Source organism: Haplochromis burtoni, unplaced genomic scaffold, assembly GCF_018398535.1.
Source record: "Haplochromis burtoni strain Fernald_Lab_line unplaced genomic scaffold, NCSU_Asbu1 Contig_390, whole genome shotgun sequence".
NCBI lineage: Eukaryota > Metazoa > Chordata > Actinopteri > Cichliformes > Cichlidae > Haplochromis > Haplochromis burtoni.
Window position 1 is genome coordinate 285,658 of NW_024582751.1, and position 13,163 is coordinate 298,820.

The 13,163-nt window shown below is 41.0% G+C and overlaps 1 protein-coding gene across 1 annotated transcript in view; it reads left to right on the forward strand.

Annotated features, from left to right (window-relative positions):
- The first annotated feature begins 4,494 nt into the window (after nt 1-4,494).
- Nucleotides 4,495-13,163, forward strand: part of LOC102292140 (copine-9) — a 35,347-nt gene continuing 26,678 nt past the window's right edge. Inside the window, exons 1-4 of the mRNA XM_042212742.1 lie at nt 4,495-4,581; nt 8,856-9,046; nt 11,539-11,580; nt 11,901-11,976. Of these exons, the coding sequence (XP_042068676.1) occupies nt 4,495-4,581; nt 8,856-9,046; nt 11,539-11,580; nt 11,901-11,976 (396 nt within the window). The remainder of the gene's footprint in view (nt 4,582-8,855; nt 9,047-11,538; nt 11,581-11,900; nt 11,977-13,163) is intronic.

Here is a 13,163-nt window from a genome sequence, read left to right on the forward strand (position 1 = left end):
TGTAGAGTGCTGCGAGCTTGAGGTGCATGATTGCAAAATAACAACAACCCCCAGTTTATGTGTATTGATTTAGAATTTCTACAGTTTTCCACGGCACCCACTCAGAGTAAGTCAGCTGTGAGCTATTTCATAAGAAGTGCACAGCTCAAAGGCAACAAAACAGGCTAGGCTCCCATCTGCTGTTCATATAGAGATGTCAAGTAAAGATTCTTGAAAAAGCGCCTTTAACCTCGAGCATAAATAAAAAAAATATATACATGTTTCCTAACCTGAGAAAAACAAAAAAAAAAAGAAGAACTAAAAATGTAAAATAGAATATAAACAAAACAGAAAAGACATATTCCCCTGAATAATATAATAAGCTATGTGAACAGGCAAAAAATAAAATATAAAATATTAAGAAAGAGATAAGCAAAAGAGTCATACATATGAATAAAGAAATACAAACAGAAGAGAACTATACAGGATAATTAAGGATTTTAATGATAATGCAATAAAAGAAAATATGAAGAAATAAAGCAAATATAAAAGCATAATATAGAAAGAACATCTTAACTAAAATAAGGATCTAACAAAAAATACACACACAAAAACAAATAAAACTAACAATTGGAACAATAACAAAAATTTACTTTTTGGCTTGCTAAGGCTAGGCTCCCATCTGCTGTTCATATAGAGATGTCAAGTAAAGATTCTTGAAAAAGCGCCTTTAACCTCGGGATCATGTTTGCCATTTTAAGAGTACACAGAGTGGCATGCAAAGGGGAGTGGGTTTGGTTTTTGTTTTTGTTTTTTCATTATTCTTTGAAACAGAATTTCCTACAATAATTCAGGCCAGATAGAATTTTCAAACATGGACGCCTTAGTGTAGAAAACCTCCATTCTACTTAAATATTACCAGATTGTGTTGATTTTACTGATTTGCTTGTTGCAGCATGTCTCCAACTTTTGAATCATACTATATATTATATGTTCATTGATACAACATGTGATTTCAAAATCGTCTCGTAACACCTGCGACACAGGCAGCCATAATGGGCCTACAGTGGCTTGCAAAAGTATTCAGCCCCCTTGAACTTTTCCACATTTTGTCACATTACAGCCACAAACATGAATCAATTTTATTGGAATTCCACGTGAAAGACCAATACAAAGTGGTGTACACGTGAGAAGTGGAACGAAAATCATACATGATTCCAAACATTTTTTACAAATAAATAACTGAAAAGTGGGGTGTGCACAATTATTCAGCGACTGAAGAGATGCAGTCAGATTGTACCCACCTAGCACATGTGTGGCCTTGCATGCAGTTTCTCCGCTCAAATAGACTACAATGATCATGTTGGGGTCGAGATTCGTTAAGGACTCAAACTAGAGCTTGGAAAAGCCGTTCGCCCATCTAGTAATGTGCGAAAGCAGTGTTCAACTTGGTTACAGTATGCTCCGCGGCACTCCTGGAGTCCAGTGCATTCGGTCGTGTGTCTCCAATGTAGTCCGCTTGGTGAAGATAATTTTACACTCGACCTACTGAGTCCGGCCACTCGCGCAATGCCTCCAGGGCCTGCATCTCCTCATCTCGCACACAATCGATCTCTGGCTCTTCACTAGCGTAGATCGTACCAACCGAGTTCAACCAGTAACTGAGCAGCGTGAAGATTTATGGCAAAAGCGCAGATCCCGAGAAGATAATCCTGACATCAACAAGTTGAGGAATACTGCCAAAGGGAAAATGCCCGCCCGTTTTACAGTCACTCACACCAAGAATAACGACACTTTTTATTGTGGCATGGAGAGTTAGAGGATGATGGTATCGCCTCTTGTGGATACAATCAGCGCGAGATCCGTACGACTATGTAGAAAATCAGAAAGAAGACCTATGAGCCACAGGCCCTGTTCCAATCAGGCAAGTTCTCTCCGTCCCATTAAGGGCGGACTTCAAATGGGTTGGCTCCACGGTGTCTACACTGAGGCTGACGACCCGGCCACCCAACACACGCGACGCACCCGCAGCGCCCCACCAATGCCAAATCTCTTACCCAGACTCAACCCAGACTGCCCAAGGGCAACCGGGGCTAACCAGGCAACGCGGTCGATACAACCAAAGAGTAGACAGGTGTCTGGAAGCAAGCCTTCTGATAGTCCCAGAGACACCCACTAAAGCCCAGGGGTTGAAACGGGAAATGATGAAGGGCGAAGTCGGCGTCGGCCACATCAAGAGCGAATCTTAATGCTTCAGCACATTTCGGCCGAGGATTCGCCAGGGCCTGCGGCCTTCCACTCTTGAGGAGACGAATCTAGCGTTAGCGACGCGAGATATAGCCCAGGTCCTCTTGGTAAGTATCGATCTTTCAGTAGTAAATGAGGTGCTGACTTTGATCCGTAGCAGCTCCATTCAGAGTCAAAGACAAATAAAGGCACAGCAAAACAGACTAACGACAATCCACTCAGCCCGAATCGCCCGTTCTACTACACGTCTACCTGCGTCATTGCTATGTTAGTACCACTCCCACCTTAGCGCTGCATGTCATCCATTTCAAGAAACCTTTCTTCTTGATCAATCATTCCTTATTCTCCTGATCATTACTCACCCTCATCATCCCTTTCCTTACTAGCACTCACTCCACAATGAATTTCTGTCGTCCCAGACACGTGTTCATCTTTTCTCTCTCCGACACTACTCACCTCTGCTATACAGCACGCCTTATAAATTTACTCTTGCCACTGACCGGTTGTCAGATCGCGGTATCACATCCGTGCCTCACCACTCACATCTGTACGTGACCGATGATTTAACCATAACATTCCATCAATTTATAGACCCTACATCCCTTGCTGTACTCTCATCCTATACTCATCTCCACCGCATATTTACACGTCTTACTTGATGATGACATATCACATATATTCATCTCCTCTCGACCACTGACCATAGTATTCTTACTCACATCTGCGCGTGAGTGCCCACACTCTCAGTAAACCATCTGACGTTTTTTTGCGACTTATACTTTACATACTCGTTGCTTAACATTCCTCGTCCATGACGCTGTCACTTCTGCCTATCTAATCGCTCTCAATTCCCCTCATAATTTCTACCACTTTGACCTAGATCTTACACACAACCAACCGTCTCGTGTCCCACGGCAACTTATGGCTGGTCTTATACACAACTACATCCCACTTCCCCGCCTTCTCCTAACGCAGTTCCGTCTTCTCTTCTGAGCCTCGAGCGCATCTGATGACGTCCGTCGCCGGATTCAGGTTCCGCTCCTCCGCATCTCAATGTCCTCTCAATTCTGCTACGCCGGTCTTCATGTGCGAATTCGACGCAGCTTAATCATTAGGGAAAATTAAACTTTTCAGTCGCCCCGTCTTTTCATAGCCCCTCATAGTAATGCTATTCTTCGTCCATCGCATCCACTTGAACATGACTATCTCTATCCATGTAATGTCGATGTTTGTATTTATCATACCCAATGGTCCTACGCTCGGCACTCAACCATTTCAAGTAGCTTATTCACTTTTCTACTGGGGCATTTAAAACACAGTTGTACTATTCAACTGCTCTTCTATGTATCATATACGCTTGACATCGATGACCATCCACATTCCCCACTTTGTGGTCAACACACCTTTCCGGCTCACGATCCAGCTACGAGCGTCCTACGACTAGGAAGCACCATTTTCTGCCTGCAGGCAATTCTTGACCTTGCTCTATCTCAGTTCATTACTGTACTTTCGAACCGTCTATCGTGCTGATCCTCGCGCTTCGCTCGATTATCGGTCACTGCAACCTCGTACCAATTTGTGCCGCTTTCTCGCATTTCAGCATTTATTAAATCCACTCACGACATTCCAACCAACTCCATACCTCTGCATGCATTCACTATGACGCCGCTGAAACAATGTACTGGAAGAATTCTTATAAATCGCCACTATGTACACTAGTATCTCTATAATCTGTAAATTCATCCTCGCTCGCGATCGTATTACCTTCACCCATTCCTGCAGGAGACTTAGACTTCTTCTATGCCAATGCACCTAGTCTTCCCCTAGCCTAGCCCCGTGCTGCCTCCGGCAACTTGCGACTATCACATCCACTTTCCTCCTCACTTAGCATTTCCGATGAACACTGTTATAAACGAGTGTTCCGTGCCTCGCTGATCACCAGTCTCTCCATCACATGCTTCTGCCTATTAGCACTATAACTTATACGATTTTATCATTGCGCACACGGACAGTACCAGTCTAATCTACGTCATAATTATTCAAACCCAAACTTCTATACCATCGCTTTAATTTATTCTTTAAACTCTTTTCACTTTTTGTGCCAGATTTTCCAACCGTCATACCCTATCTCGCGTTGCAACAGCTCTCGACCAGGTGGTACACTCTAGTCCTCAGTTTCCCACCCTACCTCAGATAATGTTCGCGTTACCTCTAATAATATAATAGATGACCCTATTAGTACGAGCGTCTACACGCAATCTGATGGATATGCGCGATTACAGACGGCAGCCAGAAGGGGGCCTCCGGGGACGCGGGGACGGCGGCGGCTATCTCGGCGCGGCCCACTATGGGGGGGTAAAAAAAAATAATTACCCTCAAAGTTCACAAATTTGTTGTTAATACTGTGAAATAAAATAATGTTATGGGCGTAGAGGCCGGACTGAAATGACCTCGTCGCCCGCCGGCCCGCGTGGCACATGCAACGGGCCGCCGAAAATGAAAAGTGATATCAGGATAGGTGACCAAGGAATAAGCGGCGGAGTAAAAAAAGAATGAAGAGCAAAGACCACATGAAGAGCAGCGGGGAAGAATTGCGCAGTTAGCCTTTGTATTTAAATCGGGATGTGTATCGAGTACAGTCACTAGGTGGCTGCGATTGGAGTTGAACGATTAGAACCAGAAGTCAGAGTTTTGCTAAAATTAAGTTTTGGCCGCTTTGACACGCTTAACTGTCAGCGTCGATCGATTTTGGTGAACTGATTCTGGTGAGTTTGCCTAAACCAGTCAGGATAACAGCAGACCAAGCACATTTTTGCAAGAAGAGAGCATGCAAGCGCTCGCGTCGATATAATTGCAATTGAGATCTGTAATTTTGACTTTTTTTTTTTCAGATTTTACATGCAAGCGGCCGTCGTTATTGTCGTATTTGTCGGACTAAGATGCTCTTAAATCTGGGAGTAATCTGGGTCCTAAACTCCGTATGCTTCAGGTCAAACGAACACTGCAGCATCACTGAGAGTTAAAAACTGTCTAAATTCTTTCATCTTTAATAAAACGATCAGCATTGCTGCTTTACCAGGTGAAACTATGAAGTTTAACTTCCAGGCATCCATGAAAACAAAAGTTATTACATTTAACGGAGTTAGAAGTTAGCAGGAAGCTAGCGGAAGTTAGCTCGCTAGTTTCGCTAGTTACCTAAGCATGATATAGCATGTTCTGACTGAGAGATTTCTGAAAAAATTCAAACGTACAGCTCTGCTATCACTTCCAACATAAATGAAGACAGAAAACTAAACAGCAGTGACGTTTGTAGGGTTACTGAAGTTGGACTAGCTGGTATATAATGATGTGCTACGTGATCAGCTAGCTATGATAAACGCAGTGACATTTGTAGGGTTACTGAAGTTGGGCTAGCTTGTATATAATGATGTGCTACGTGATCGCTAGCAACACAGCTATGTTAGCATAGCATAAACAGTGAAGCTGCAGGATGAATGCTAACTTTTTTCCACTCAATAAAAGTTAACGTGAAGGTTCTGGTTAGAGACAAATGCAATCGCATGGCAGGATGCTGTAAACGGACCAAACTTCAGTCAGGAGAACAACTGAGATAATCCATCCACAATACGAGGTTAGTCATTAATATACTGCAACAACATGGGAATAGAGCAGCTGCAGAGAATTCAACATTAATGAATCAATGGTACAGAAGTGGAGGAAGCGCAGTTTTATAGAAGAATGAGTTGAGTAAAGTTTGATTGCGAGCAAGCAATCGAATGAGTTAATAAAGTATGACTTATATCTGACACTGCTCTGTTGTGTTTCGCAAGGATGCTTAGTAATCCCGCCTAGCACCCATTATAGTCCGCAAAAATACGTTACCTGCACACTGCAGTTTTAATGCTTGCAAAGCACCTCTTCTTTAACTTCAGTTGGTATTATACCACCATACTAGAGTATTTTTAAAACTGGAACTGAATGTAGTCAAACGTACGTCTGCACACTGCAGTTTAATGCAAGCAGCATCTAACTTCAGTGGATATTATACATGGTTATGCTCAGGATATGTCAGCCCATTTCTACTGGAAATGCCTTTTGGTTAAACTTTCAGCAAGGAATTTGCATTTGCACTGTTACATTTTTATAAAGCTTTAATGTACATAAAAACCAGCTTCTTGTTTAAGTGAAAATAAATGGAAGGTTGTCCTTTTGCGCTAGTAATGTTGTGGAGTTGTATTTTGTCTCGCATCAATTATATCGTCGGTTATATCGTTATCGCAAATTTTCAAATATATATCGTGATAAATATTTTTGGCCATATCGCCCTGCTCTACCTGTGTGTAATCTATTATCAGTACAAATATAGCTGCTCTGTAACAGCCTCAGAGGTTGTCTAAGAGAATATTGGGAGCAACAACACCATGAAGTCCAAAGAACACACCAGACAGGTCAGGGATAAAGTTATTGAGAAATTTAAAGCAGGCTTAGGCTACAAAAAGATTTTCCAAGCCTTGAACATCCCACGGAGCACTGTTCAAGCGATCATTCAGAAATGGAAGGAGTATGGCACAACTGTAAACCTACCAAGACAAGGCCGTCCACCTAAACTCACAGGCCGAACAAGGAGAGCGCTGATCAGAAATGCAGCCAAGAGGCCCATGGTGACTCTGGACGAGCTGCAGAGATCTACAGCTCAGGTGGGGGAATCTGTCCATAGGACAACTATTAGTCGTGCACTGCACAAAGTTGGCCTTTATGGAAGAGTGGCAAGAAGAAAGCCATTGTTAACAGAAAACCATAAGAAGTCCCGTTTGCAGTTTGCCACAAGCCATGTGGGGGACACAGCAAACATGTGGAAGAAGGTGCTCTGGTCAGATGAGACCAAAATGGAACTTTTTGGCCAAAATGCAAAACGCTATGTGTGGCGGAAAACTAACACTGCACATCACTCTGAACACACCATCCCCACTGTCAAATATGGTGGTGGCAGCATCATGCTCTGGGGGTGCTTCTCTTCAGCAGGGACAGGGAAGCTGGTCAGAGTTGATGGGAAGATGGATGGAGCCAAATACAGGGCAATCTTGGAAGAAAACCTCTTGGAGTCTGCAAAAGACTTGAGACTGGGGCGGAGGTTCACCTTCCAGCAGGACAACGACCCTAAACATAAAGCCAGGGCAACAATGGAATGGTTTAAAACAAAACATATCCATGTGTTAGAATGGCCCAGTCAAAGTCCAGATCTAAATCCAATCGAGAATCTGTGGCAAGATCTGAAAACTGCTGTTCACAAACGCTGTCCATCTAATCTGACTGAGCTGGAGCTGTTTTGCAAAGAAGAATGGGCAAGGATTTCAGTCTCTAGATGTGCAAAGCTGGTAGAGACATACCCTAAAAGACTGGCAGCTGTAATTGCAGAAAGCACTGTATCGAACGGTTCAATATTGATACGAGTATCGTTGCACCCCTAATATGTATGTATGTATAGGGGTACAAATCTCTGATTAGCAAAAAAATCACATCCTATTTGAGATTGTAAAGCTTTAAATTCCAGGACATATTATTATTACGTATATACAACCTCAGTAATGAACAGTAATACATGGCATCTTATACCGTGATGTTATTCTTAACAATTCTACGCCAAAATCTCTGGCTCTATTCCACAGCATGACTTTTACCGTCTTCCTTCTCTCACCCCAACAGGTCATTACAGATGGCTGCCCCTCCCTTTCTTCCTGTTAAAAGGGAGTTTTTCCTTCCCACTGTCGCCAAAGTACTTGCTCATAGGGGGTCATGGGTTTTTTTCTGTATGTACTATTGTAGTGTCTGCCTTAAAATATAAAGTGCCATGAGGCAACTGTTGTTGTGATTTGGGGCTATATAAATAAAATTGAATTGAACTGAATTCAAAATATGGAAGTAGTGTGTAAAAAACTAACTACACCCTTAGTGTTTCCATAAGAATTAAGAGTCTAAGTAGCCAGGTGGTGGCAACGTGGTTATGTGAGCATGAGCAACAATATAAAAGCAGAAGTTTTGTCATTTTGGAGCTCTGGAGTTTTCAAGTGTGTGTTAATGCACTGGTAAGGAGGAAAGACATCAGCAATGATCTGACATCATTTCATTTACAAAATTTAACACTCTTCAGCCTGTGGGGCTGCAAAATAATGACTGTTGCTCCAAACCACTTCCAGTACTTATTCCCAAGTGGTGCTGTGTAGCAGAAAGCACTCAATAAGTGCTACTTTCAACTGTGAAACAGCACACAAACACATTATTAGTAAAAGAAAGGTTATGGAAGGTGTTCTGTGAAGGTGTTTCATATGAAGACCACATTTAATAATACCCATTGTCACATCTGGTTCACACACTTATTTTCCATACAAATCAACTTTGCTGCACGTACACTTCTGACTCGAGTTCCACCAGAAGTCACATTTGTTTAAGTTTTTAGATCGCTTCGACTGCTGTGCCTTGGAGAGATTTTTGTAGTAATAAAATAAAAAACAGGAAGGAGAAGAAAATAAAACTCTTCTGTTATATCCTCTGGATATACTTAAGCAGACAGAAAAAATATAAAAGCTTACAATGCCTTTTGCTCAATTGCAGAAGAAGGAATGGGAGATTAGTGGGGGGATCTTCACTGGTACAAAAGGAGCAGTATAAATGTTCTTTCCCTTTTTGTTCCTCATGGCTGGTTTTTTTTCGCTTGCAGGTTCACCATCTGCCACAAGACAGAGGTGATCAAGAACACACTGAACCCAGTGTGGCAGTCCTTCACCATTCCTGTTAGAGCTCTCTGCAATGGTGACTATGACAGGTCAGAAAACATGATCAAATTTAATATTGAGGTATCTTATGACTATTTAGAAACCTTCAGAGATCTTCCATGTTGTAAGCTATTTGTTTTCTCTGGGTAAAGTAAGAACAATCGGGCACAGATAGACTTTCAAGTGGATGACATCGCCTGTTGCTGGGGCGGTCAGAATAATGCCAGCAGTCGGTCGTGGTGTCCCAGGGACCAGCACTGGTGTTATTGAGACTGACCTAGTTTGAAGACAGCCCTGTGTTACATATTCAGTCATGCTGGACCATGCTGAGCATTTGTTAAGCCACTGACTACAGAAATGCACAGTGCCACCGTTGCTATAACAAGGACTCCTGTCATAAATCTGACAGATTTTTGTGAATTCATCACATTTTATATTTGAACCACTTTAAGCCGGTTGATTTATATATAACGTTTTGTGATGTTTATCAATATTTGAGACTTTCTAGCTGTATGTAATGCTACAGCTATTGCTGTAATGCTAATGCTACAGCTAATGCTATTGAGGAAAGGCTGGTTGGAGACCACAGCACAAACAAAATTGTTGTGATCATGTGCAACAAACTTTCAATCTTGTTGCCTTTAAAATATTTTTCTTCAAAGACAGAGAACAGATCTGAGACCATTTGCAGTCATTTGCAGTCTTCAAAGGGACTTTGCTTTGTTAGGACGGAGATAAAACTGGAATTAGATGGAGTCATTGGCTATCAGTCTTTTAACAATTTGCGACTTAATGGGGTGAAATTGGCAGTTACATGCCTGTTTGTGACAGTATGTCAAAAACACAGAAATTCACATTAAACAGTCCAGCCAGGACTTCATACATTTAAAACAGAAATTCCAAATAGTTATATATTTATTGCAAGACTGCAATTTAAGTGCAACATATTAGTAACTGATTCTATAAACATTTCAACATCTGAAGAAAACCTGCAGAAAACAGTCATAGACGTAAATGAATAGTCGTAAAAGTGGGACTGTTCGTGACTACAAGGAAAACTCAAGAATCAACATTTCCACATTTAAAATCAGAGTGAAGAATTCCATATTACAACAAGTTGATAAGTTCAAATTATTTGGATTGCAAAGTCAAAAAAAGCTTTCTTTGACTTAGCAAAGATTTTAGATGATTGATAAATTTCCTTCAAGTCAAAGTGATTCCTTGATGACTATATACATATCTTCATGTATGGAAATGGAGCTGGGACAATAAATAAGAAAACTGTAGACACCATTAACTTCCTAAGACCCGAACTCTTTCATGGCATGCATTTTTAACTTCTCTTTGCTATTTGGACTGATTGGGACCTGATGAATGTAAAAACAAAGAATTACCTGATTTGTTTTACCTGATTTTTGTTTCTGAGAAAAATCAGATCCACATGAGGACATTTGTTTTAAATTTCGATAGGACAGTGGAATGTCCTCGTAAGTGGATATCAGGCCCTTGTAGAGCACAATTGTGTATTTTGGTCTAGACAACCCAAAATGTGATGTCCACATATGTGGATGCCAGGTCATAGGAGGTTAAGGCAGCAGAGAAGTGGTTCGTCAGCAGATGATGAGAATGTCATACATGGAAAGACTGACTATTGAAGAGCTTTTCAAAAAGAGCAAAGACCAGAAAATGTCTATGTAAAAATGTCAGAAAGCAAGATTCTTTGGACACATAATGAGAAGCGACTTTGACTATGACTTTGTACATGTGGAAAAATCTAAGGCAAGAGAAGCAAAGGCAGAAGAAGAGAAACCCAGACTGGAAAAAGAAAACCTCGAATATGTTCCTGCACTGTTTGACTGAGAGAGCACCTTGGAGGACCATGGCCACCAACACCATTCAGCAAGGCACTTACGAAGAATGACACAGGCACTTGCTTTTCTATAGGACTATAACAAGGATACAAAAGGTCGGCAACCAGTTGAGTTTCATTCATTGGTGCAGGCTTACTGAGACAATTTGAAATGTGTGAATAATCTGAGGTTACAAATGACACTGCTGTTGTTTGGAGACAGGGAGACCTGTGCAATTACTTCGTAATGGAAACCAACAACCTCTGGACGACCAGTTGGTCACCACAACTAGTTTTAATCATTCACTGAATGTGAAAAAAAAAATCACTGCAATTTACTGGGAACTGACTATTTGTCCTAGTTGTGAAAAGGAGGGTGCCATAACAACCAACTGAATGGAAAATGTCATTGGCTCCACGCAGATCATAAATAAGCAGCTCTCTGCTAGCTGTGGTGCCAAACAACATGCAGCACATTTGGCTGTTCATGAAGCTGAGATGATGCTTCCAATGTTATATGTGGAAATTTCTATTCATTTTTTTTCTGGAATCGGAAATTGAAATCAGCTCTATCTGCTCCTGATATGATGGCGTAAAAAGTATTTTTTTTATTCAATCAAACATAATTTGAGGTTCAAGTTTCTCACAAAAAACCCACGGCCTTCAAAAATAATATGTGCTTGTCTGTTTCAGAACTGTGAAGGTAGACGTCTATGACTGGGATCGAGATGGAAGGTAAGAGCATTCGCAGATAAGCACTCACTACACCTTCACACACTGATCCCTCGTGTTAGAAGGGAGTGAAACGTCTTGTTTACAGTCTGTGAGACAAACTTGGTGGTGAAGAGCTTGAGGGGTTTTGACACAATGTGCTACAAAACTTGTGCTGCAAGGACAGATAGGCCTGATTTGGAGATTAATAGGAACAATTCCATATTTGACAGTTATTAAGAAAGAAAAAAATATATAGCTCTGTAGCTCAGATGAAAAAAACGATTTATGTAAAAAAAATTTTGTTCCTGCTTGCTTTTCTGTGTGGGTGCTGTCTGCTGTAGCCATGACTTCATCGGCGAGTTCACCACCAGTTACAGAGAGCTGTCTCGGGGGCAGAACCAGTTCAATGTCTATGAGGTGAGACACAACATGGAGATGGCTTGTTATTTCATACCACCGTCATCATATAAAGACCTCGCAAATCCAATTTAGGTGATTTTAATCTCTAACAACCTCGAACCCTCACAATGGCACAATTTTTTTCTAAACTGAAAGATTGGATTTCAAGTGATGAATGTAAAAACAAATAAAATGAAATAAAAAATGTAAAAGAATGAAGCTGAAGGTTATGAAACCTTCAGCTGAAAGGATAATTTCCGGAACATATAAACAGACAGGTAATTGGAAATGCAAAGTCGTGTATTTTTACATACCTTGTTATGACTTTGGCATTGTCACAATAATATATGGATTTAGCATATGCAGTAATGATTTATTGTCCATAATTTAAAAAAAAGTTTTCACATTTATAAGGTTGCGTTGTGCTAACTTTGTATTCCTACCTGAAAGAGAGAGCTTCCTAGCTAGGGGGTTAGCACTGATTCCCACTAAAGGACACTTTTCATATATACAGTATAACAAGTTCCATCACATTTGTACATTGATTTTAGAGTATCACAGAGAGGAGGGGGTTCAGCTAGCATAAAGAGCACTGATTTCCAGAGTATGTAACAAGGACAAGTACTACTGCACAACTGTGTTTTTTTTCTAGACTTCTAGATTACTGTAGGAGCTAGACTTCCTTATAGTTTTATGCTATTGAGCAAAGGTTCTGCGGGGAATAAATGCACAGAGAATGTATCATCACATTTGCAAGGGCCACAATGCATTTGAAACACAAAAGAACTGGTATTTATAATATAATATGATTGTCACACAATGATACAGGTAGTTGCCTGAGGTAGAATCAAACCAGGGCCCTTATATTAGCCCTTTAACATATGAGTCCCTTTCTCAACAAACTGAACCATCTTGGTGGTCCATTGGAAGCTTTTTCACTCATTTTTAGTCCAGTCCTTTAATCCTTTAATCCTGCCTGACTATTTTCAGAGAAAGTTTTTTGTTTGTTTGTTAAGCTACTTAACACTGACCTATGAATCATTCAAGCACAAAAAATGCACCTGGGTCATTCCTAGTATTTAGTGCCATTTGAGTCTTCATGATAGAAGCAAGTGCACTACACTACAAACTCCCCTATTGCACAGCCTGACACATAGTATTTTTGCGCCAACAAGGTGATTCACAATGAGCTGTTAGTGAAAAAC